Below are 26,031 nucleotides of genomic sequence, written 5' to 3'. Positions count from 1 at the left end.
CTGGACACCGGGGGGCCCGGGGCCCCGCCAAGGAATTGGAGGGGGCGCAGCGCGGCCACGGCCCCCCGCCCGGGAGACCGGACGCCGAGCGGCCTTGGAACCGGGAAGCCCGGGCGGGCCCTGGGCCTCGACTGGCCCTCCCCCCCTTGTCCTGCACCTCCCCCACCCGCCCTGCACACCCCCCCACACACGTGCCCCTTCGCACGGGCGCCACCCCCCCCCGCACTCCCCACCGGCAGGGTCTCTCGGCCCGCATCTGCCCCCGGGGCCCCGGGGTGGGCTCTGTTCCAGGGGACCCCAGGCATGGTGCAAAGCCCAAGTTTGTTTTGGCCAAGGAAACCCATAAGTCGGGAGGGGGGGTCTTCACCCCGGCCCCGGGCGATTGGGAGCCCCGCCCCCCCCAGCCCCGGTTGCCCCTCCTGCCTCCGAGGGACCGGCTTGTTGGGAGGCCGGCGGCCGAGGGCCCCGGGCGGGCAACGTCCTGGCCAAGTGGCCTTGGCCGCTGTCACCACTCGTCCTGAGGAACCGGGGCACAGCCCCTGGGCGCTCTCAGGGCAGCGGGTCTCGGATTTTCCCCGCCGGACTTTCCCGTTCTCCTCCTCAGTTTCCTCATCTGTCAAAAGGGGCTGATAATAAAGCCTCCCTCCAGGGGCGGAGCCCCCACAGGTCATAGTGGAACATGCTCTAGAAACTGGGACTGTGACAAGGGCCCCTTCCCCGGCCCCGGGACGGCAGCCTGGAGGCCAGGCCCGGGAACCTCCTCCTGCTTCAGAACTTGGGCTTCCGCAGCTCCAGGAGAGGCTGGTCTCATGGCCGCCCTCCTGTGAGAAGGGCCTGGGGGCCATGTGGCTGAGGGCGGGGCCATGGCCCCGTGGGGCCTCTCCCTGGGGGGACTGTGGGGGAGGGAGCTGGTTCAGTAAGTGTGGGAGACCCCCCTCATGTCCAAGAAAACTATCACCCCCTTAGCAGGCTCACACACACTCACACTCTCACACAGTCACACACACACAGCCTCACACACAGTCACACACACAAACACACATATTCACACACACACACTCTCACAATCACACACTCACAGACACACAGCCTCACAAACACACACACACTCACACATTCTCACAGTCACACACACAGTCACACACTCACAGTCACTCACACTCACACATACAGTCACACACTCTCTCGCACACACACACTCATACTCACACACACACTCACACAGTCACACACTCACACACAGTCACACCCCCACACACAGTCTCACACACACACACACACACACCTACACCCACTCACTCTCACACTCACAATCATACACTCACACACACACTCACCAGTGTGCCCTGTAAGCCTTCCCCCTGGGGTGGGGGTCCCCTATCACTGAGCTGTGGAGCTTGTGGTTCTTGGGGCTAGAATGAGCTGCTCTGGGTCTGGGGTTCCTGCAGCCACTTTCTGTCCTCTGTGACATGGGGTTTCTGGGCCAGAGGGGACAGATGCCCAGGGGAGCTCCTGTGGGTCCCTATGGGCGCAACCGGGCTGCTAGAAGGGGGGGTTGTATCTCTGCCCCCCTGAGGCTCTTTCTGGGGGCCATCTCTGAACCTCCTTTTTTCTCCTCTACAGGCCAGTGCAAGGTCCTCCGTATGCACAGGGACTCCTCCGTCATCATACAAATTCTGAGCTCCTTCAACCAATTTAGGGAGACCCTCGTTCATTCCTCCCCTGAGGAAATGTCGCTGGTACTGTGCATGTCTTCCTCCTCCCGCTGAGACTCCCCCTCCCCTTCCCACCCCCTCCTCCTGGGCCTCCAGGCCTTAACTTCCCGGCCGAGGGAGCAGAAATCGGGGCCTGGAGTCCGGGCCGGTCCCGTCTGGCGAAGGAGTTCACTGGTCACAGACCGGGGACAAGAGCCGAGGGTGGAGCGCGGAGCCCAGCCGGGGGCGGCCTGACGCCTTCCTGACTACAGGGGACCGAGGCCGGACCCTTAGGCTAAGATGGGGGCACGGACGCCACCATGGGGCCCTCTCCCCAGGGGAGCCTCACCCGCCTGGCCGGGAGCAGCCCCCGACTTCAGGGCCCGCATCAGGGAGGCCGTGGGACGCTCCAGCCCATCGCTGTTACGGGGCTTGTGGCGGGGAGAGCAGCGAGGTGGCTGCAGTCCCCAGCCCCATTGGAAGAAACCGCTCACCCCCGTCAGGGTGGGGGTGGGGCTGGGGGGGTGGGAAGCCAGAGCTTCCCAGGGCCTTTGCCCAAAGGCAGGGACCCTGGCAGAGGCCTCGAAGGAGGGCAGTCATCGCTCTGATCTGAGCTCCTGCGTCCACCTTCCCAAACCCCAGCCATCAGGGCTTCTCATTGATTTCAAGGACAGTCCCCTGAGGGTCCCTGCAATGGAGGGGCAGCCGGCCTGGGCCCTGGAGACCAGCCGCCCTCGCCGGCCCTCCCTTGAGCCCCAGGGTCGGACCTGAGCAGTCGGGAGCGTGTGGGGGGGCAGGGGGCCTTGGGAGTCAGCTTGTCGACCCTGAGAGGAGGGGGTGCAGCCTCAAAGGGCCCCAAGACCACAGCCCAGACTCCCGTGTTGATGTGAGGTCCCTTGTCGGCCCCCTCACCTCCAAATTCAGAGTTTGGCCCAGATGCTCCTCAGAAGTGCCTGAAGAGCCGGGACGAACTCTCCCCCTCCCTGGCCGCCTCTGCCCGAGGACCCTTGGGCTGCCCCCTCCTGCTGTGTCGGTCCTGCCCGATGGAGGCGGTCACGGGTGGGGTTAATGGGAGCGCACCAGCCCCCCAACATTCTAGAACGGGCAAAGGTCTGGAAACCCTGATTAAATGACACTGTGTTGGACAAACAGGGAATGCACAAAACTATGGGCCCGGAGGAACAAAAGCTGGCCCAGGATTTCAACAGCATCACCAAGTCTGTCGAAGAGTATCTGCAGCCAGTGTGTGCAGCCGTCCACCACTGGGATGTCAGGTACGTCGGGGGCTCGTCCACCTCCACCACACAGATACACGTTTCCTTCAGGACGCTGCCAGGAGCTTCCGGAAAGCACCTCCGAGCCCCCACCGTCCTTCAGACAGGTTGGACTCAGTCAGGGACACGGTCTCCTCACGGGGCAGGGTCCAAAGGCCGGTCTGCATGCCTACCATCTTGGGGAAAAGTTCTTTGAAAATTCAGCGCCCGTACACTGTCGGCAGACCTGTCAACTGGGTCAATCATTCTCCCAAAAAACAGATCTGGACTTTTGGGGAAAAGGTGATCAAAGCCCTTTGCGAGGCATCTACCCCAAGTGTGTCAGAGAAGGCAACCTGCCACGTACACCTGAACGCTCCCTTTGGGAGGCAGCTAAGAACGGGTCCCCTTTGATAGGGCGTTACGGGACGGGAAGGGCCCCATCAGCGCGTCTCTGATGCTGGTCAGCCCTCTTCAGTTTTCCAAACTGTAAGATGAAGGGATTATTATCTGGATGGTGGAAGTCCATGGGAGCACTCCGTCTCTGATCCTGGGATTGGATATTACCCACACACGTAAAAAGGCAGAGATGGTAACAACCACCTTTATATACCAGAATGGGACGAAACAGTGATCAGTTAGTTCAGTGACCCCAAAAAGGACACAGAACCAAAAATAATGTGCATGTGGGAAACGCTGTAATCCTATGGTCCGATATAGGAAATCCTTTGGGATGCACAGACCAAGATGCAAATCACAGACGTGATTATGTGCAAGAAAACGATATTGATGAAGGAACACGCCAGAATTTTTCAGATGTAGTTAAAGCAGCCCTTGGGAAAAACGGGCATCGACAAAAGGGGGTGGGAAGAATTTAGGGTTAGGGTTAGGACTGCATTCAAGACTGTATTTAAAAATGAGAAAGCTAACTGATAAGCAAAGCGAAATAAGCACAAAAGACACATGGAAACTTGGAGGAGAAATAAACTGGAAGCCAAAAAGCTAAAACAAAAACCCAGAGAGCTGACAGACTAAAACCAAAAAGTGGTGCTCTGAAAAGACTAATAAGGTGGGGAAGGCTTTAGCTAATCGGACTAAAATGAAGAGGGCAGAAAATCAGATCGGTCCCTGGTAAAGGAACAAGAGGATATCCCAGCACAGCCAGAAGAAATAGAAAGGGGGATCAGAGATTCTACCTCTGTAACAGATCCGAAACCTTCAGACTAGAGGAGGCCCTTCAAAAAGAACCCTCCAAATCAAAAAAGAAAGATCCTCCTTTAAAAGATACTGAAGGGAAAAAGCCTTCCTGGTCCTGAATTCCCTCAGCCTTTCAACAAACAATCAGTGTCCAGGCTTCCCCAGTGATGCCCCGGAATAGAGAAAGGAAGCACCCTCTCAGAAGCCATTTAGGACACAGTCCTCATATCCAAACCAGGGAAGGATAAACACAGAAGGAGATCCTTCCCCGCTCCTCCCCTCCCCCTCTCCTTCCCTCCTCCTCTCCTCCCCTCCCCCTCTCCTCTCCCCCCCCCCCCTTCCCCCTCCTTCTTCCCCCTCCTCCTCCCCCCCTTCTGCAGGAGATGGCGTGGGCATTCAGGAAGGACTCCCCTGGATTTCTGGGCTGGGGGGACCTTCCAATGAAGGATCCTTCAGAGTACAGACACTGCTCATTGTCCTTTTGTGAGACGCGCTTATGGAAAGCTTTCCTTGTCTAACGCATGTCTTCACAATGTGCCTTGGTCTTAGAATCCCAACTGAAGTGGTAAAAAAGACAAAAGAAAAGGAACTGAAGCCTCCCTCAACATCGCAAGGTAAGGTGGACATCAGGCGGACGGATGTGTGGGGCCACCCCCCCCCCAGGCTTTAGCTGGGGGCCTCGGGGCCTCTGCCGGCTTCCCCCCCCCCCCCCGAGAATGACCAGGGCTAATCTCTGCCGTGCCGCAGATTGCTGCCCTCTGGGGTTCTGAGCCCCAGTCTGGGCGCCCCCGCAGATGCTCGCCATACAACATAGGCAGCACCTCTGCTCTGGGGGACATGGGCAGCCACCGCTCAGCCGCGGCCCTGACTTGGAATATTCTTCTCTAAAACGTTCCCTGGGAGCAGCCGTCCGCTCTCTGCTCTGTTTTGTGTTCTTAAAAAACCAGTTCTTATTGATGAAGTTGAGTCAGTCAAATAGTGCCCCCTCCCTCTCATCCACATCCAGCCCCTGTGACCGTTCCCCGGAGGCGGGACGCCCCCAAGTCTGCAGTTACTCAGATCTGGGAGCTGCCGCTGGGGACGCTCTGGAAGAGAAGGCCCAGCCCCGTCCCCTGACCATAAACTGAATTAGAAGTAGGGGGAGATGGGACCGAGGGGTGGTTCGCTGCCAGCTCTTGCAGGGGCCCTGAATGCCGACTTTGTGAATGGAATGCTGCTGTCTGTCTAGGGCTACCTTGTTTTATTCTTTTTAAGCAAAAAGGGAAAAGGGGGAGAGGACAGAAAGGAGGGGAAATGGGGGGAGTCACTTTATATAATTTATGTAGCCCATTTGTGGATGCTCTCATGCATTGGTCTTGGCATCTCCAGTGAATTTCAGACACTGAACTCCATTGGTCAAGAGATTTGGGGAGGGGGGACCTCCAGGATTCTTCCAGCATCCCTAAGGAAGATCTCCCCCCCCCCCCCGATGTGTGCCTGTGGGACAGGAGGCAGAGAATGGGGACTGCCCACTGGGGGCCCGGCCCTTCTGGCTTAGCTCCCTGGAGGAAGTTCTTTGCACAAAGTTTCCCTGGCTTCCCATCCCAGAAGTCAGATACTAGGGGGTGAGCTGCAGAGGAGGGTTCTAAAGGGAGGACTCGGGGACTGGTGGGAGAGAACTGGCTGTCCCAGAACTGGGGGGAAATGACCTTCTGTAGGAGGAAGGAAACAGGTGAAGGGTGGGGTTTTTCGCTCCCCCTCCCCACAGCCCAAGACCCCCGATAGTGAGCAGCATCCGAGGGTGCAGGCTCAGCGGGCCCTCTGTCAGCCTCCCCTTCGGGCCCCTCTGCTTGGCCAAGATTCCCAAGGGCCGGCCCATTTCCCTCCTTAGTTCCTGTATGAGGAGAAATGGGCATGGTAAAGGCAGATCTCGCCTGGACGGTTGTGGGGGCTGAGTCCCGTGCTGCCCCCCAGGAAGGTCCCAGGGCCCGGGTTCTCCAGGCTCTGGGTAGCCAGCCCATGTCTTCTCAGAGCCCCCCACTCAGGTGGAAGTGCCCGAGTACCTGATCCTCATCGCCGACCGGCTGCTCCTGGAGTTTCCCCTGGAAGCGATCCCGGCCTGGGAAGAGGGGACCATCAGCTCCGTGTCCCGGGACCTCTCTCTGCAGATGCTGGCCAATCGCCTCCACCTCCACAAGGAGGAGACAGGTGGGTGGGAGCCCTGCCTCCTCCCCAAGCTTCCAACTCCCCCATCCTTTGGGCATTTCGGGGAGGGGGGAGGAGGGTCTCCATCTCTAATGTTTCCCAGGTTTTCCAAAAAAGGGGGGAAAGACCAGCAAACCCCAGGCCAACCTTGGCTTTAGGACGGATCCTGAGTCAGGAGCCCAAGGTCTGAGCACCTTCCTGTGCCTCTGGCAATGCTGGGGCTGTTTTATTAACTACCCAACACCAGAGTCATGGTACAGAGAGGTCTAGGCTTGGAGTCAGAATGACCTGAGTTCAAATCCAGACTCAGACCCTAGCTGTGTGACCCTGAGCAAGTTACTTACTCCTGTTTGCCTCAGTTTCCTCATCTGTACAATGAACGGAGAAAGACATGGTGAGCCACTCCAGCATCTTTGCCAAGAAAATGCCAATGAGGGCATGAGGAGTCACAGATGACTAAATAAGAAAAATATGCCAGTCGCTAGGGGTGCCCAAACTACCGAACAAACAACTTCCTTGGGAGTTTCCTTGGGGGATCTCTTTCTGAAGGCGCTCTGTGGATTCTTTCAATGAGTACCCCCCTCTGTTTGTAGCAGATTGGGGGCAGTTTTCCTTAATGAGCTCTTGCAGAATGCTGTTCAGGCTCTTTTCCCAGTCATGGCCTTCAGGCAGGCCAATCATTTTTAACCCAGCGTCCTGGAAAAGGTCTTCTGGATCTGTATTCCAGGTCTACTGTTTTGCCAATGCGGTATTTTGCATGTTCTTCCATTTTTTCCATTCTTCTTAGTTTGATTCTTGCCATCTCACAGAGTCATTAGCTTCCATTTGCCCTCTTCTAGGTTTTGATGTTGATTTTCTTCAGTTATCTTTTGTAAGTCTTTATTTCCTTTTCTAGTTGATTAGTTTTTTTTTATAATCTGTTTTTCTTGGATCGATCTTATTTATTTACTTCTTAGTTTTTCCTCATTTTAAATAGTTGGTTTTTTTTATTGTAGCTTTTTATTTACAAGATATGTACATGGGTAATTTTTCAGCATTGCAAATCCTTTGCAATCATTGCAAAACCTTTTGTTCCAATTTTTCCCCTCCTTCCTCCTCCCTCCTCCCCCAGATGGCAGGTTGACCAATACATGTAAAATATGTTAAAGTATAAGTTAAATACAATATATGTATACACGTCCATACAGTTGAAATAGTTGTTTTCTTCAGACAATTTTTTCCTTCCTTTTCCAAACTGTTGACTCTCTCATGCATCCCTCTCATTTCTTTTCTCATATTTTCTTCTACCTCTTTTTACTTACATTTTGAAGTCTTTTATGAGCATTTCCAAGAAGCCTCTTTGGGCTTGAGAGCAATTTATCTCACTCTGAGATTTCTTCTGTGGACATTCTGTCCTTGTCTGAGTTTGTGTTTTGGTCTTTCCTGTCACCGTAGCAGCTTTCTATGGTCAAGGTGCTTTTCTGTTTCTTGCTCGTTTTCTTTCCTTTTCTTTTGGTATTTTTTTTTACTTTTATAGTTGACCTCTGCTCCTGGGGTAAAGGAGGTGCTGTCCCAAGGTTCCTGTGCAGCTCTGAGCCTTGGTTTTGAGCACAGGGGCCCCTTATGTTTGCAGGGGGTTGCTTTGCCTGCTCTTTTCAGGAAACAGCCTGATTTTCCAGAATTTGCCTTCTGATCTGGGACTGGAATTTGCCCCACTGATTTGCTCCTGTACTGCACCAGGCCTGAGGGTCTTAGTTGCTGATTTGCTGTGATTAAGACCCTCTCCCCAGCTTTCCCAGAGTCTATCTAACCTGGTTGAACACTCTTTTCATCCCAGTAAAACTGACCTTTTTTGAAGGTTTTTTGAGCTAGAGAATAGTTTCATTCTGTCAGATTCTATTCAGAGGGTCGGTTTCATATGGTTTTCAAGGGAAACTAGGAGAGCCTCAAGCAGCTTCCTGACTTTACTCCACCATCTGGCTCTCTCCCTGGAACTCCATATTAGTAATTTTCTACAAAACAACTCAAATAAAAAAAAGGGAGAAAAAAAGTAGAAAAATAGTATGCTTCTGTCTGTATTCGGTCAATATCATTTCTTTCTTTGGAGGTGGAGAGTATGTTTCATTCATCATTTGTCCTCTGGAAATGTCTCGGAATCATTGTATTCCTAAGAAGAGCTAAATCATTCACAGTTTTTCTTTTTTAGAGTCAGATCACACTCCAGTCTACCCCAATCTTTTTTTTTTTTGAGCTACCTAATTGCTGATCTCACTCTTAAACATATGGTATATATTTCCATTTAAAGGGCATGAACAATTTGTCCATGTTTTAAGTTCTTTGAAATTGATCTTTGATATTGGCTCTTACATGTTAAATTTTCGACTGAGTTCAGGTTTGGTTGAAAGAAAAGTCCGAAATATCTGCAAATTTGTTTAATGTCCATTTTTTTCATTCAGTATTGCGGATAATTTTGCTGGATATATTTTTAACCACAAGCCTAGTTCTTTTGATTGCTGGTGTACATGATTCCAGAACCTGTGTTCTTTTATCATGGTTGCTGATAAATTCTGCGCACCCTAATTGTAGCTCCAGTGTATTTGAATTTTTTTCTTGTTTCTTGCAAAATTTTTCTTTGATCTGGGATTTTCAAAATTTGGCAAGAATATTCCTATTGTTTTCCACAAAGGCTCTCTTCGAGGTGATGATCAGTGGGGGGGTTTTCTATGTCCATTTTTCTCTCATGTTCTACCACTCCAAGAAAATTTCTTTGATTATTTCTTGCATTATTGTGTTTAGGTTCTTTTTTTATCATAGTTTTCAAACAGCTCATTTATTCTGTATTTTTCTTCTTGATCTGTTTTCTTATAAGATGTTTCACATTCTGTCCTTTTTTTTTCTTTTTGCTGGAGCAATTAGGTGATTTGCCCAGGGTCACAATTAGGAACACAACTAGGAAGTGTTAAATGTCTGAGGTCAAATTTGAACTCAGGTTCTCCTGACTTCAGGGCTGGTACTCTATCCATTGCACCATCTAGCTGCCCCTATTTTTTCATTCTTCATATTCTGTTTTGTTATTTCTTGGTCTCTTATAGCTTCACTGGTTTCCCCTCACCAATTCTAATTTCCATGGTTATTTTTGTCTTTAACCCTCCTGATTCTGTATTTCCTTTTCTACTTGATTAACTTTATTTCATAATCTTCTGTTTTTCTTGGATGGATCTTATTTATTTACTTCTTAGTTTTTCCTCAGTATCTCTCATGATTTTTACAAATTTTTTGAGTTCTGTAAAATCTGAGCAAGAAGCCATTTAGCATCACTCTTTGGGACAGAAGAAGCCTTTTTTTACTTCACTGTATTCTGCTGAAGATGAACCCCAGTTTTCCCTATTCCCATAGTAACTTTCTGTGGTTGGATTTGTTCTCCTTTGCTGCTTCATTTTTTTTTAAATAAGAAGCATTAGGGTAAGTACCTTTAATCATGCAGTAAGGGAATGGGGTCTCTGCCTTCACTGCAGCTCTTCCCTCTGACCTGGAACTCCAAACCAAGAGCTCTCCACTCCTGCAAGTACCCACATTCAGCAGAGTCCCTGGCCCCCTACTTCTGCACTCCCCATGTGCTGACCCCTTCCCGCCCAGGGAAGCTGGGCCTGGCATTCCTAATCAGCAGAAATTCCCTCAGTCTGCTGGAACTCAGACCCTGACTCCTTGCTGTCTGGGAGGTAAAAGTTTCTGTGGTTCCTGCTGAGGTGCCAGCCAAACCCAGCAAGCCCCAGGGTTCCCCATTTGGTGTTTCGGGCGGGAGGTGTTAGCCTGGAGGTATTTGTACTCTACACCAGTTATTCCCTGGCCTGGAGGTCTGTGTTTGGGTCTTCTTGGGGTTGTACCAGCAGAATCCCTGTTCTACCTCAAGTCTTCTTGATTTTTCACCAGTCTATGTTCACCCTAAGGCACAAATTTGTTCTGTGAGGAAAATCTGAAGAGCTTGGAATTTACCAAATTATTCCACCATTTTCCCAGAATCCTCCCCCTGAACTATTTTCTTTACCAAGAATCTGAAATCCATTTGAATTGGTTGTGTTTTTCTTGTTGTTTGTAATATTTTCTCCTTAACCTGTAGTTTTTGAAATTTGGCTATGACTTTCCTGTAGATTTTCATCCTAAACTGTCTTCCAGGTGGTGATCAATAGATTTTTTTTTCTATTTCCACTTTCCCCTCTTGTTCTAAAACATTGGAGAAGTTTTTTTTTAATTTATTTCTTGTATTATTCAGGGAATCTGATAATTCTTATGTTTTTTTCTAATTGATCTGTTCTCCAGATCAGTTGTTTTTCTTATGTTTCACATTCACTGCTATTTTTAAATTTTTATTTATTTTGTTTTATTGTTTCTTGCTCTTTTAAAACATTGGCTTCCCCTTGCCCAATTCTAGTTTTCAAGGAGTTGTTTTCTTAAGATTCTGGATCTCTGGGACTTTCTCTTCATAATCTGCTTCGTTTTCTTGGATTGTTCTTGTGTTTTAAATTTTTTTTTCCTAAATCTCTTTTCTTTGATTTCTAAAATCTTTTTTTGAGTTCTTCTGAACATTTTTTTTGGATAGGTGACTATTTGATATGACTTTTGGGGATTTAGGAGTATCCTTTGAAGATATATCCTGGACTTCTCTTTTTCTATAGTAACTCTCTATGGTTGACTTCTTTCTCCTTTGCCTGTTTTTTTTTTTATTTTTAGCAGGTTATCATAATCATTTCTAGTCCTAGTGTGTAAAGGGTGGTATCTCTAATTTCAGGTTCTTCTTTTAGTTTTTGAACTTTGTTATGGGCCCAATCATCTTTTCCCCTTCAAGCTATAGCTAGGGTTCTCAAACCCTTGCCCCATCCTCCTTACCCACAATGATGGAAATGCCCTTGCTCCCTGAAGATCTTCTAATGGCTATAAACTTCAGTTCTCCTCTTTGGCTTGGAACCAAAACCAAGAACTCATGCTGGTTCCTTCTTGCCAGGGATTGCTTCTTGGAAGCACAGTTAGGTCTAGTATCCCTAAGCAGCCCAGGTTCCCTCAGTATTTTCCCACCCACTTGCCTGACCCCCAACAATGTCCATGAGATGAAAATTCCCGTGCCTGAAACTGAGTCTACCTCTCAAACCAGCTGCTCTCAGGGCCCATGCACTTGGTGGTTCAGCAGAGATAGGCTGGAGGTGTTTACACTTGATTCAGGCTAAATCTCTATCTTCTCTGGCAGTTCCTAAGAGACTTGTTTTTGCTGCTCTAAGTTCACCCTGAAGCAATATTTTGTCTTATTTGTAAAGAAAATTTGGCAAGCTTGGATTTTTCTGACCTACTCCACCATCTTCCTATATTTTTTATTTCATTTTCAAATTTTCTACCTTTCTCCTTCCCTCCCATTCCCTTATAATAGTAAGAGTTCAATATAAGTTATATATGCGCAATCATGTAAAACATTTCAGTATTAGTCACGTTTTATATTTTCTATAGTTATGTCAAGTGGAATTTATCTCTTGCTGTTGGACTTTGTTGGTAATATATGGAAATGCTGGGTTTATTTTATATCCTGCAACTTTGCTAAAGTTGTTAACAACTTCAATTAGTTTTTTAGTTGATTTTCTAGAGTATACCATCATATTATCTGCAAAGAGTGATAGTTTTGCCTGTTCTAATTCCTTCAATTTCTTTTTCTTCTTTTCTTACTATAGGTAACATTTTTAGTACATTATTGAATAATAGTGGCTATAATGGACACCCTGGCATTACCCATGATTTTATTGGGAAGACTTCTAGCTTATCCCCATTATAGACAATGCTTGTTGATGGTCATATATAGATATTATATATCATTTTAAAGAAAGCTCTATTTATTCCTATGATCTCTATTTTTAATTGGAATAAATATTATATTTTATCAAAAGCATGATTGGTTTTGTTCTTGATATAATCAATTATGCTGCTAATTTTCCTAGTATTGAAGTAGCTCATCATTCCTGGTATAAATCCACCTGGTCATGAGAAGATCTTTGTGGTATATTACTGTTAACTCCTTGCTGGTATTTTATTTAAATTTTTACATCAATATTCATTAAGGAAATTTTCTAATTTAGGTATTCACATCATATTTGGGTCATACAGTATTGAAATTTTCTTCTTAAGCAGTTCATTGATAGTGTGTTTAACTTCTTTTTTCAAAGATGGGGTGATCTAGCTGTTCTTTTTCCTTTTCTGCTGATCCATGTAATTTAGATTTTTGTGTGTGTAAATATCTAGTGATTTTGCTTAGTTTGTCGAATTTTTTGGCATATAATTGGTCAAAGCATGTCCTAATGGTTGCTTTAAATTCCTCTTCATTGGTGGTGAATCATCCTACATATTTTTTGAAACTTTAGATTTTTGATCCTGGAAGTTTGCTTTTCTTCTTTATTTTTTCTTATTTTTCCCCTTAAAACCAGCTCCTAATTTTATCCATTAGCTTAATAGTTTTCTTCTTTCAATTGTAAGTCTCACTTTTGATTCTCAGAATTTTGAATTTGGTGATTAATTGGGATTTTTAATTTGCTCTTTTTCTATTTTTTTTAGTTGCACACCTAATTCATTGGTCTGTTTTTTCTCTATTTTATTGATGTAAGAATGTAAATAAATAAATTTCCTTCTAAGTATTTCTTTGGCTACTTCCGCTAAATTTTGGTGTGTTGTTTCATTATTGTCATTCTCTTTAATGAAATTACTGATTTGTCCTTTGACTCAGTTATTTTTTAGGATTCGGTTATTTATTTTCCAATTAATTTTTCATCTATCTTTCCCCTGAATTACATTCCCTTTATTGAATGTAATGATTATAGTATTATGATTTGGAAATGATGCATTTAATATAGTTTCTGCCTTTGAGGAAATTAAATGAAGTAATGAATAATCAATTTTTTGTGTAGGTATGCCATGTACTACTGAGAAAAAAGTATATTCTTTTCTATCCCCATTCAGTTTTTCCCAGTGGTCTGTAATATCTAACATTTCTAAAATTCTATTCTTCTTTTTAACTTTTTTCTTGTTTATTTTGTGGTTAAGTTTATCTAGTTTTCATACAGGAAAGTCCTCCACTAGTATAGTTTTGCTGTTCCCTCTTATAACTCACTTAATATGTATCTAAGAATATGAATGCTATATCACCTGATGTATATATATATTTATTGCTTATATTACTTCATTGTCGCCGGTACCTTGTAGCAAAATGTAGTTTCCTTCCTTATCTCTTAATTAGATGTATTTTTGATCTAAGATCGTGATTTCTATTCATGCTTTTTTTACCTTGTGCTGAAGCATAATAGATTCTGTTTCAGCCCCTGACCCTGGGTTTCTGTTTCATGTGTGTTTCTTGTAAATCATTCTTTAACCTCTAATCTCGTGTGTGTCTCTATTTCTTATAAACAACCTACTGTAAGATTCTGGTTTTAAATCCACATTATCCACTTTTATTTTATGGGAGAGTTCATCCCATTCACATTCATATTTATGATTTCTGTGTATTTTCCCTCCAACCTAATTTTTTCGTTTATTCTTCTCTCTCCTTTCACCTTTTTACTCTTCACCAGTGTTTTCTCCCTGTCCCATGCCTTTATTCAATTTTCTGTTCTCCTCTTTCTCTGTTGGATAAAATAGGTTTCTATACCCAACGGGTTGTGTACATTCTTCCCTTTCTGAGATGATTTCCACGAGAGTTAGGTTCACATGATGCCCACCACTCATCCTTCTGCTCCATTGTAATAGGTTTTTTTCACCTCTTCATGTGAAATAATTTCTCCCATTCTACCTCTCCCTTTCTTATGTTTCCAATGCAATTCTCTTTTTCAAAAACTATTTTTCACATTTAAAAAATTGAGTTCCAAATGCTCTCCCTCCATCCTTCCCTTCTCCTGTCCCATTAAGAAGGCAAACAATTTGTTATAGGTTATACATGTGCAGTCATACAAAACATCTTTCCATGTTAGTCATGTAAAAGAAAATAGAGACAAAAATGTAAAAATAATATTATGAAAAAGTATGCTTTGATCTGCATTCAGACTATCAGTTCTTTCTCTGGAGATGAATAGCATTTTTCATCATAATATAGGAAAATATCTTAAATATTATATCTATAATATATAATGTAATAATATATGATCATAACATAATGTAATATGTAAGACAATCATAATGAATATCTTAAACTAAGATCAGATCAAAATAGATCCATGATCCAGATATAAGGGAAGATACATAAGTAAGCGAAAAGAACATGGAACATATCAGATATATGGATAGAATTTATGAATAAATAAGAGACAGGGAGCAGTGTCAGATGTAACATGGATAATTTTGATTATATTAAATTTAAAATGTTTTATACAAATAAAACCATTGTAGCCAAGATTAGAAGAAAAGCAGAAAACTAGGGGGAAATTTTATACACAGTTTCTTAGATAAAGGCCTCATGTCACAAATGTATAGAGAACCAGCAAAATCTATGAGAATGTGAGTCTCTAGTGGCCAGAAGCTATAGAAGGCAGTTTTTAAAATGAGAAAGCTATCTATAGGACACCTTGCAGACCCCAAATAAAATGAATTCCTTGAGGAAGCCTCCTGGGCACTGGCTGAACTCCAGGAATCCAAGTCTCTAACATGGATAGCCAAGACAGACTGCCTGGGAGAATGGAAGCTCCTGGGGACAGGGCCCTCTTGAGTCCATTACACCACCGTCCTGCCATGCCCTCAAGAGCATTATGGGGGAAGGATAACCAGAATCCACAAGGCCTTTGATTCCCTGGTCCCATGGGGCTCTCCCCAAGCAGGCCTTGGCACCAGCTCCAGAAGCAAAGGGCTGAGCTGTCCCAAAAGAGAATGCCCTGCCCCCGGCCTTGTAGGTGAGATCTGATGCTGGGGGGGCTACAGAAGGCTTCCCGGGTCAGTGACCTTCCCTCTCTGCTCTCTGCTCCAGGATGCCCAGCGGGACCCTGACTCTATCCTCGAGGCTCTGCTGAAGGGTTCAGTACAGAGAATTATACCTATGAGACCCACTTGGACTGGGGGAAGAGGAAAGGGGCTGGGAAGGACAGTTGTGCTCATTAATACACAGAGGGAAGCAAGGAAACAGTCTCCTGGGGAGGAAGACGGTTACCTCCAAGTCTGGGTCTGACCCGTCCTAGAGTCATAGTCATGGCTGGCAAGGGCCTTGTCGTCTCCAGTTCCCTCATGCTCCTCCTGAGGGAAGGGGAAGAGACCCCAGCCACACCCCCAGAGCTAGAGGTGACATGTCGAGCCCAGGCTCCCATTCCACACAGCCTGGAGTTCTTTCCTGAGCAGCTGTCTGCAAGCAGGGAAGGGTGATTCAGGCGTTACCTAGTTTGACCTGGATCTGGCTGAGAATGCCCGTCCCTGCCTGGGGTCATTGGAAGGGCTTCTGTCTTACAGGACACTGGTCCCTGTGAGAGCCTTCGATGCCCACCCACACCATTCCAGCAAGTGTCCTGCTCTCACAGGGACCAGAGCTTAGTCTCAATGTACCCGACCCCAGAGGGCAGCAGCAGGGGTGCTGGGAGGTGGGCTCCCAGAAGCGGATGGAAAGCCTCCCTTACTTGCAGAGCTGCCCCCTCGCAGCCCAGGCTGCCTCCAGGGAGTCTGCTGGGGAAGGGAGTCCCCTTCCCTGGACATTCTCCTTGCCAGCCTGGATGACCATTTGTCAGGGGTGTCCTGGAGGGGATTCCTGGACCACGTGGGCTAGAGAGATGAATCCTGAGGCTCCCTCAAACCCTGGCTGTCAGAGGCCCCCAGCTTCGGGCCAGTCTTTGCTCTGCCGGCCCCTTCCTGGGGTGTGAATCCCTATCCCTCCACTCAGCTGCTCAAGTCTCAGATTTAAGGCCCTTCCCCATTTCATGTTTTTTCTCCACAGAAGTTGCCAAGAAAGAGGGGAAAGGTGGCAAGGCTAAAACAAAGAAGTACAGCAAGAGGGTGAGAAACAAGGGGCTCTGGGGAGGGGGGCAGATGAGCCTGGGGGCGGGGTTAGTGGGAGGGGGGCAGATGAGCCTGGGGACGGGGCTCTCATTGCTAAGGGTTCAGAGCTGAAGGACCCACGGTAGCGGCTGCTGCTTTAGAGGGCAGGGGACCCGCCTGCAGACAGCCCTGTCCGAGGTGCTGAACCTCCCCTCTCTGGCAGACGGCCTGCTGCCAGGTCCCTCCGCTAAGGGGCCAGAACAGGACCGGGAAGGGGGGGCAGGCCTTTGGGGTGAGCAGGTGAACTCAGAGACTTGGGGGCGGCAAGTGGGCCCCCCTGGGGCCGCTCTCCCTCTGCAGACACTCGGGAGATCCTTGGCTCCCAGGCCTGAGCTCTGACCTGACACTGGGTTCTCTCAGTAGTCTCTGAACCAGGCCCAGCAAGCCCTGAAGGCCTTGGATCCCCCAGCTCTACCAAGGAGGAGCTGGGAGTGAAAGCTTGGGGAGTAAGTAGGCTACGGCCAAGCCACGGTCTCCCCACTTGGTGGCGCTCACTGAAGGTGTCCGGGTCTCAGAGCTCAGTTCCGGCTCCTCCTCTGAGTGACAGGGATGGTGGGTCCTGCCACCCCCGGGCCTGACTGGACGGGTGTTCCACCAGGAAGCCGACCTCTGGCCTCTTGCTTGTTTCTCTGGCCTTCTCCCCAGAGACCAAGCTCATTTTCATACCGAGATCCTGTTAACTCAGAGTTCAGCCTGTTCCAGGCCCGACTGTGGTCTTGAGCCCTGCAGTCGGGCAGTGGGTGCCCCGGTTCTCATGGGCGCGGGGTACAGGGGGCATGAACGTGCCCTGCGTGTGCCAGCATAACTAACAGCTCCTCCCTCGTGATTGCAGACGAGCCGGCTCATGCCAGCCAACTGTATCCCTGTGGAATCCATCAATTTAAAATGTATCCTTTTGACTCGTGCCCCCTGGTCAGAGACCAACGCTTACACAGCCACTGTTTCCCTTAACTGGAACCCCAGATGTCGTGGACCCTTTTGAGGAAGCAAAATACAAAATAGGTAAACCGGCTATTGCCCCTCTTTGTTCTGACTAGTTGGTCCAAGTATTTCCCCGATCATGTATGGGGTTGGACCCATGAGAGTGAGATTGAGACAGAACACAGAGGGGCGGTCAGGAGAGACTGAGACAGAGACAGAAAGAGAGAGAAAGGAAGAGACAGAGGCTGAAAGGAGAGAGACGGAGAAGAGACAGACACAGTAGAGAAGTAGAGATTCAGATACAAAGGGAAGAGACAAGCAAGAGACAAAGAATGAGAGACAAAAAGAGAGAGGGGGAAAGAGACAGAAACAGACATAAAGAGACAGATTCAGATAAAATAAAGAGAACAAGAGAGAAGCAGAAATAGAGAAAAATGGGGGGGCGCGGAATAAGAGACATACAATACAGAGAATGAGATTTTCCTGGGTCACAAAAAGCATAGCTGAGCTCTCAGATGCAGCCTCTCCCAGAAGTCCAGACCTTGCACAGTGTCAGCACCTGGCCTTGGGGTGGACACTGCCCAGAGGGCCCAAGGCCATGCTCACGGTGATTCGCTTGACACCGTGGAATGAATGAATGAATGAGTGAGTGAGTGAGTGAATGAATGACGAGCCTGAATAGGAGGCGATAGTCACTAGAATGCCAGAGGACAAAGCTGAGAGGTCACCGGTTTTGATTCTCACTCGAGGCCTGGATCCCAGGGTGGCGGCGGCGATGTTGGAGCCGAGCTCAGGCCCGGTCCGGAGCCGGCCCCTGTCCGGCTCCCACCTCTCGGGGGGTCTGCCCCCCAGCAGTGGCCACGGAGGTGCCTCGGCCCAGCTCAGTGTCCCGACACCAGGGCAGACTTAGGACAGGAGACCCGGGCTCCATGAGTCCCTCAGCCAGTCAGGAGGCCCCAAGGGTGGGCTCGACGTTTAAATGTCAGTCACTCATCTTAAAGAGTGCCTACAAGACCTTGGATCATCCTCTGAGCGATTGCCTGGCATCAATTAAGCAAATTGAAGAGGCCTCATTTCTTGCCCATGTGTCCTTGATAAATGGGGCACGGGATTGGCAGGTTTTATCAGCACTGGAAAGATTCTCTGCGGCGGGTGATTGATGGCGGCGGTGAGGAGAGCGTGCCGGACGCTCCGTCCTTAGTCCCCCGGGCGGACAGTGGCGCTGAGTGACGGAGAGGAGATGAATGACCCTCCGGCGGAGATTAAAACCTTGAGGTGGCCTTTTGGCCGGGCAGCCCAAGGCTGAGGCTCCGTGGTTGGCGAGCCATTTTTCAGCCCTGTCCCACTCTTCCCAGCCCCGTTGGGGTTTTCTGGGCAGATCCGCTGGAGGACCTGCCACTTTCTTCTCCAGCTCATTTTACAGATAAGGAAACCTAGGCCAGCAGGGTGAGGGTCTTGCCCACAAAGCTAGGAAGGGTCTGTGGGGAGGGTCTTGCTCAGGGCCACACAGCTGGGAAGGCTCCATGGCCAGATGTGAGCTCATGGAGACGAACTTCCTGCGCCCAGGCCCAGCCCTCTGGGCACCAGGGCACTCTTCCCCCTGGGCTTTGGGCTTGCCCTCTGCAGGGAGAAGGCTAACGTATGTCTTGGAGGTCTCCAAGGTGGCAGGCTGAGACTCGGTGCCAGGCTCTGGGTTCAAATCTAGCTCTTCTCCTTCCTGCCTGAGTGCCCTTGCCTTTTCTTGGGCTCAGTGAGCGTCCCAGGTGACCTTCACAGTTCACTTTCCTGGGCTGACTTGTGGCTGGGCACCGAGAAGGGGGGACAGTGGGTGGGAGGGGCTGCTCGTGGCCGTGGGCAGGGCCCCCCAGGCCAGCACCGATGCTCCCCAAGTCTCCTCTTCCAGCTGAAGGACGGAGATGGGCAGCTTAGGGTGTCCTCCCTGCGCCACCTTGTGACGCTTCCCAGATCCGACCTGCAGCCTTTCAGATTCACCGTCACCTCACTGTAAATGATAAAAATCATGACGTCATCCTAAAATGATTGTAAAATCAGCGCAGCGATTGCAAGCGCTGCCCCCAGCCGGCGGGCTGCCCTCCTAGAACTCGGCCCACACGCGGCTCCTGGGCTTTCTCCCCACATGATAAACGTCTCATTGCAGAGAACTTCACGCCCATCTTCAAAGTGCAGGAGATCCTGGAGAAGTACCGCGACGCCTTCCCCGGCCGCTGGTCCGGGTTCCTGGGAAGGAAGAACTTTCCGAGGTGGGCGACCGGCGCTCACCGTCCTTTTTGGATCTGTCAGGGAGTGCATTGGTTCAGTGATGGAGGCCCTGTTCTGGGAGGAGGAGGAGGAGGAGGAGGAGGAGGAGAAGGAGGAGAAGGAGAAGGAGGAGGAGGAGGAGAAGGAGAAAGGGAGGAGGAGGAGGAGAAAGGGAGGAGGAGGAGGAGAAAGGGAGGAGGAAGAGGAGGAGCCCCTGATCCAGCAGAGATCTGCTCATCCAGGGAAGCAGGAGCAGGAAGGGGCAGCTCCTGACCTGTGGGAAGTGGAGAAGGACCTAGAGTCACCCAGTGTTTGGGACCCCAGCAGCAGGACTGGGGCACCAGTTATGTGGGGGGAGGGTCAGCCCCCAGATTCCCTACCCCACATCAGAGGGTCAGAGGTCGGCACAGAACATGGCTTTGTGGGAGGGGTTGTCAGGGCCAATCGAGGCTGACCTCCATCGAGGGAACACTTCAGGGCGTCCACCCCCTCTCCTCCACAAGGAGACCCAGCCTCCACAGCCAGGTCAGACCCTGCAGACCCAGTCGGGTAAAACTCTTCCGGAGCCCCAGAGACCCCAGGGACCAGGGCTCATTTGGGGGCCCCTTCCTCCTCTCTGCCAAGAACCTCCAACTGCCCTGATGCCCCAGTGTGAACAGGGACACGCAGAGGGGAGCAAGAGAGCCTGGAAGCCGGGGGAGGGGGGCTGTGGCCAGGAGAGCCGGGGTTCAGAGGGATGAGTCCCGAGCCGGCCCTGCTGTCAGGGACACGCCTCTGCCCAAGGCCGAGCTCCCCGGGGCAGACGGGGTCCCGCCTCCAGTGTGAGACCTCCCTGGGAAGGAGGGGGTGCTCGGTGCCTCTGAGGGGTCCTCCTCCTCCTCCAGCCAAGCAGACTGGGAGCAGAGCTTGAGCTCCTGCAGCGGGTTTTTCTTCTATGGGATGGAGAACTTGCTGTCTCACGTGCTCATCGACAGTCTGATCACCATGAACCTGCAAGGTGAGAGAAGTGAGGGGGGAGGGGGAGGACCGTCCAGCATAAAGGGGGGAGGGTCTAGGGGAAGAGAAGGGGGAGGGGGGATCCACCATGGGGAGCATCAGGGGGGGGCAGATCTACCATGTAGAGATGGGAGAGCAAGGAAGGGGCAAAGAATCGGGGGGGGGGAGGGATATCACGGTAGGAAGGGGCAATGGTGGGCAAAAATCAAGGGAGGGAGGGAGAGGAACCTGGGGCAGGGGCTCGGTGCCCTGTGCCTCACGCTCTAAGCCAGTCCAGGTGTTAGAGCACCATGAGATCCCCGGCTGGTGTCCCTTCCCCTTCCCTGGGTGGCCGGTCTACACTGGCTGCCCCCACTTCCGCCCCCTCACTGGTTCCTGGCTTCCATCCCCCCACTCAGCTGAAACTGGAACACCCCCCCCCCTGCCCATCTTTCTGGCTCTCCTTGCAGTCCCGCCTCCCCTCAGGCTTCCCGGTCTGTCCTCCCTCCTGCACCCCCAGCCCGTAACTGCAGGTGTTTCTGACAGTGAACCCCTGGCTCCCTTCCCTCCTCAGGCAGAAACAGCCCCAGGAGCTTCCCGAGCCCGGCTCCAGCAGGGCTGAACACTGACCTGGGCACATAATGGCCATATAGTGGGCCAGACGGGACGGGACCCTTAAGGCCCTACTGGTCAGTCAGGGACGCTCACTGAGGCTGAGCCTCCCTGGCTGCTTCCTCTCCCCGTCCCAAAGGGGACTGAGGGACCTTCTGCCTCCCCCACTCCCTGGCATGCCCCCCCCCCGCTGCAGACCCTCAGTGCTTCCCCAGGGCCTGCCCCCTCCTGGCCGGACTCTGTCCCTCTGCCACATAGACCAGCCAGGTCATACCTCAGCTCATGGGGCTCCCTGGCCAGTCACTGAAACCCTGCCTGAGAGCCCTGCTCAGCCAGGAGTCCTCCTCTTCCTTCCTCCTCCTCTTCCTCCACCTGAGAAGCTCCTGGTGGGCAGGGTCAGAGAAGCCCTTCAACAGGTCTGGAGCGAGGCCCCCACAGGGAGGCCCCCAAAGCAAGGCCCCGGATGGAGGCCTTGGTGGTCCCGGCCCAGGGAAGGAGCCCTGAAGAGGCCGGGATTCTGCCTGTTTCAGATTGCCAGATAATGTTCCTCCTGAACCTGATGCACACGGCCTACAGCCTCCAGAGACGGGCCAAGTTCGACGAAATCCAGAGGTACCGGTCCTGGCCGGCCCCCTCACTCCCCTCTGCTGCTGTACACGGGGTCCCAATGGGGGGCAGGGCAGGCCGGGGACACCGGGCCTCTGAGGGCCAGGAGAGGCCCCCACGGAGGAGACAGGGCATCCACAAGGGTGAGGAGGAAGGGCGGCCTGGGGCAGCGGCGGGCTGCAGGCGTGTGCAGTGGGCACGTGATGGCCACCATGCTGAACAAGTGGGCGCAAGTGCTCTGCTCTCCAAAGGGGCGGGGACCAGGCTGAGGGCCAGGAGGCCTAGAGGGAGGAGGCTGAGGGTGAGGAGGCCGAGGGAGTGTACAGTGGGTGGTTGGGCCCCAGCGAGGCCGGATGACTGGGCGTGGCCCAGCCCTTGCCCCGCCCCGGACCGGGCCGCCTGAGTGACCTGCGCTCTGCAAGCCAAGGCTCTGCCCGAGCCGTTTGCCCCCAGATGTCCTGGCCCAGTTCTTGCGGTTCTAATTCCCCCATCTGGCCAGATCTCCCCCTGCAGGCGGGCATTTAGGGTTAGGGCGCCGCCTGCCCGTGCCCTTCTCCTCCCGGCCGCCCTTGGCCCCAGGTCCCCTTCCCCTCTGGGCTCAGCTCCAGGCCCCGCCCTGAGCACCCTCTCTGCCTCCTCTGGGCAAGGGATGAAGGCCGGACTGCTGGCAGGGGCTGGAGCAGGGCCGCCCACTCCCAGGCCCTGGCTGTGCCGAGAACAGGAGCCGGAGCCCCGGGGATCTCACTGGTGGGTCCTGGGGGCTCGAGGAAGAGGAGCTGCGCCCGCCTGCCCCCCACCCTGGGGGACGCTGTCATTCTTTCAGGCCTTCCCCACTCATGCTGCACAAGCCCGTGGACACCATCATCCTGCTGAGCCTGGTGGGCGTCCGCTCCGTGATGAGCAACCAGTGGCCCACCTTCCTGTTCTGCAACGGCCGCAGGGTGGACCTCCTGTGTGAGAGTGAGTGAGGGGCCTGCAGGCTGGGCGGATGCCCCCTCTGCCTTTCCGGGGGCTCCCAGCCCTTGGCTCACCATTCATGGGCCTCATGGTTCTTTAGGCATGATCAGGCTGGGGAAGTCGATCGGGAAAGCCGTCTTTCACATCATGAAGGCCAACTTCCGTGACCTGTCCAAAAAAGGTGAGTGGGGGGAAGTAACCGTAACAAAACCCAGGGTGAGTGGGGGGGAGTAACGGTAACAAAACCGAGGGTGAGTGGGGGGGAGTAACGGTAACAAAACCCAGGGTGAGTGGGGGGGAGTAACGGTAACAAAACCGAGGGTGAGTGGGGGGGGAGTAACGGTAACAAAACCCAGGGTGAGTGGGGGGGAGTAACGGTAACAAAACCCAGGGTGAGTGGGGGGAGTAACGGAATAAAACCCAGGGGTGAGTGGGGGGAGTAATGAACAAAACCGAGGGTGAGCGGGGGGAGAATGGGGTAATAAAACCGAGGGTGAGCGGGGGAGAACGCAACAAAACCCAGGGTGAGTGGGGGAAGAACAGAACAAAACCGAGGGTGAGTGGGGGGAGAACGCAACAAAACCGAGGGTGAGTGGGGGAGACGGAACAAAACCCAGGGTGAGTGGGGGAGACGGTAACAAAACCCAGGGTGAGGGGGGAGAACGGTAACAAACCGAGGGTGAGGGGGAGAACGTAACAAAACCCAGGGTGAGGGGGGGAGTAAGTAACAAAACCCAGGGTGAGTGGGGAGCATCGTAACAAAACCCAGGGTGAGTGGGGGAGATCTGAACAAAACCCAGGGTGAGGGGAGAACGTAACAAACCCAGGGTGAGGGGGGAGACGAACAAACCCAGGGTGAGTGGGGGGAGATCGGTAACAAAACCCAGGGTGAGTGGGAGGAGTAACGGCACAAAACCGAGGTAGTGGGGGAGCACTGGCAATAAAACTGAGGTGAGTGGGGGAGTAATGGCAACAAAACCCAGGGTGAGTGGGGAGAACGTAACAAAACCCAGGGTGAGTGGGGGGGAGTAACGGTAACAAAACCGAGGGTGAGTGGGGGGGAGTAACGGTAACAAAACCCAGGGTGAGTGGGGGGGAGTAACGGTAACAAAACCGAGGGTGAGTGGGGGGGAGTAACGGTAACAAAACCCAGGGTGAGTGGGGGGGAGTAACGGTAACAAAACCCAGGGTGAGTGGATGTAATGTTCTTCTTTTCTCTAAACTGCGATCCTTCTTTGGGAGCAGGTTTCCTGGGGGGCCTCTGGAGGCAGCCTTAGTTTCAGTTCAGATCAATAATCACCTCAGATGCAGCCAGGAGTTACGTTCAGATCCGTTATTGTCTCTTCCAAAATATCCCGCTTAGCTTTCCGGACTCCGCTCCGAGAGCTCTTGTTACTAGTCCTTTGCCTCTGCCAGATTTAGCCTCCAGCTCTCTCTGAATCTCCCAAACTGACTCCTGACTGAGGCTTGTCCTTTTATATGCTCTTTTAGACGTGTGAACTCAGAGGTTGACTCCTCCTCCAAGAGTGGGATTGTGGGAGGTGGAGCTTGTGAATCTCATACTGAATCCTGACTTGTGACTCTCCCAAGTGTCAACTCCAATGAGTGCTTCAATACATTAGTGAGCTAGAGAACTTGCTAAGTACCAGGCTAAATCAGACAAGTGACAACACTTTGTAAGGATTCTAACACCTCCCGCTTTCTTTTGATTTTAGAATATAAGGTGGTCATGACTTCCCTGACTTCTCAAGGAGGTGAAAACCCCAAAAAAGAAGGTGATCACGCCTTCCCTGACTCTCAAAAAAGAAGTGAAAATACCATAAAAAGGAGGTGGTCATGCCCTCCCTGACTTCTCAGGAAGGGAGATGAGAACACCACAGGGAAATGGGAAATCAAATCAGATTAGCGGGTTTCTAAAGGGGCTCATTGGAAACAGATATCCAGAAATCCATCCATATGGGAGGTATTACACATAATTACATAAATGACATAAGCACATAGTAACACAGGCTAGTGGTGATGTAACAAATGACATGAATCATCATGAGAATTTATACATGTCCTTAAGTCCTAGAAATAGTCCAAAAGGAATCCATTGTTCCTTAGTTCAACTTGCTAAGTCCTAGGCTAAATTAGATAAATGACTTAACACTTTGTAAGGATTCTAACAAGTGGGGAAAAGTAACAAAATAAAAAGGGTGACTGGGGAAAAGGAATAACAAAATCAAAAAGGATGAGGGGGAAGCTTCCCCTGTGACTGTACCTTCTCCTAATCTCCCATTTGAAAAATTAGTCTGGCTTTTCTGGTCCTGAAAACATCCACCAAGCATGGCCATTGCCTCTGGGGCACATAAAGAACCTGAGCCCCCAAGAAGTTGGTAAATGGCAGTCTGGGGGCTCCTCGAGAAGCCCCCTTTCCTTTGAATTACACTCCCAGAAGTCACGGAAGAGAAAGGTCCCTTGGAAGCCACTTGGCCTCTGGGCACCGATGAGACCTTCGGGTCATCTGCAGAGCGGGGGGAGCGGGGGGGGGGGCCTGAGACTTTGAGCATCCTCGAAGCTGAACAGAGGCTGCTTCCCATCTCCCCCTTTGCAGAAGAGCTTCTCAGAACTTCTACAGACAAAGGCGCGGACCGCGGCACCGTCATGCTCTCCAGCTTAATCCCTTTTGTGCCAGCGCGGTCAAATTTCAACTTTGTGCTCTTCGGACTTCCGAACCTCTTTGTCATCTGATCCCTCCTCAACGGGCTTTAGGATCCGGCTGCCCCCTGTTCACCTCGCCCTTCTTGAAACCAGCAGGGCCGGCCCCTTCCCTGAGCCAGCTGCCTCTGCTTCCACAAGCTGCCCACGGGGTCTGGCTCCCGTGCCAGCCTTTGGGGCTTCTGTCTCTTTGCCCTCCCTGCTCATGCAGCCATTGAACCCCCAATGGGCCCCTGGTGTGCTCCTGCTGTGCCCCAGCTGCAATGCTTAGCACAGGGCCTGGGGATTGAGGGGGCAGTTACCACAGGCCAGGGTGGGTGGGTCAGGGAGGGGTAGGGCGAGGGGTCCGAAAGGAAAGCCCTTAGGAAACGAGACTTTGGGGGATCTCCCCAGAAAGGTACCATTGTCTCCCCCCAAACTAAACCCCCTTTACCCCCACTCTGATCTTTTCATCCCAACAGGAAAAATCGGGTTTTACACCCCAAAAAAAAGGCCCTTTGGGTTCAAAATTTTCTCTCAGGACATTGCCTCTTATTCTGTGCTAAGACAAATTTTTAAAAAGGGGCCCTTGCATGTGGGCTAGAAAAACACCCAACAACCCAAAAAAGATCCCTCTCACCCCTCCAAATCACAGAGTCCACGCCCAGCAAACATGGGCCCAATGT

The 26,031-nt window shown here is 51.0% G+C and overlaps 1 protein-coding gene across 1 annotated transcript in view; it reads left to right on the top strand.

Annotated features, from left to right (window-relative positions):
- The window catches only part of CFAP46 (cilia and flagella associated protein 46), a 123,207-nt gene extending 97,497 nt beyond the window's left edge, over positions 1-25,710 (top strand). Inside the window, exons 45-58 of the mRNA XM_031949402.1 lie at positions 1,624-1,739; positions 2,847-2,968; positions 4,694-4,758; positions 6,155-6,331; positions 16,236-16,294; positions 17,169-17,223; positions 17,300-17,338; positions 19,416-19,518; positions 20,401-20,513; positions 21,634-21,715; positions 22,533-22,669; positions 22,767-22,847; positions 24,382-24,441; positions 25,263-25,710. Of these exons, the coding sequence (XP_031805262.1) occupies positions 1,624-1,739; positions 2,847-2,968; positions 4,694-4,758; positions 6,155-6,331; positions 16,236-16,294; positions 17,169-17,223; positions 17,300-17,338; positions 19,416-19,518; positions 20,401-20,513; positions 21,634-21,715; positions 22,533-22,669; positions 22,767-22,847; positions 24,382-24,441; positions 25,263-25,399 (1,346 nt within the window). The 3' untranslated portion in view covers positions 25,400-25,710. The remainder of the gene's footprint in view (positions 1-1,623; positions 1,740-2,846; positions 2,969-4,693; positions 4,759-6,154; positions 6,332-16,235; positions 16,295-17,168; positions 17,224-17,299; positions 17,339-19,415; positions 19,519-20,400; positions 20,514-21,633; positions 21,716-22,532; positions 22,670-22,766; positions 22,848-24,381; positions 24,442-25,262) is intronic.
- Positions 25,711-26,031: the final 321 nt, after the last annotated feature.

The sequence above is a fragment of the Sarcophilus harrisii genome, chromosome 2, assembly GCF_902635505.1.
Source record: "Sarcophilus harrisii chromosome 2, mSarHar1.11, whole genome shotgun sequence".
NCBI lineage: Eukaryota > Metazoa > Chordata > Mammalia > Dasyuromorphia > Dasyuridae > Sarcophilus > Sarcophilus harrisii.
Note: the sequence above shows the minus strand (reverse complement) of the source record. Positions and strands in the feature narration are given on the sequence as shown.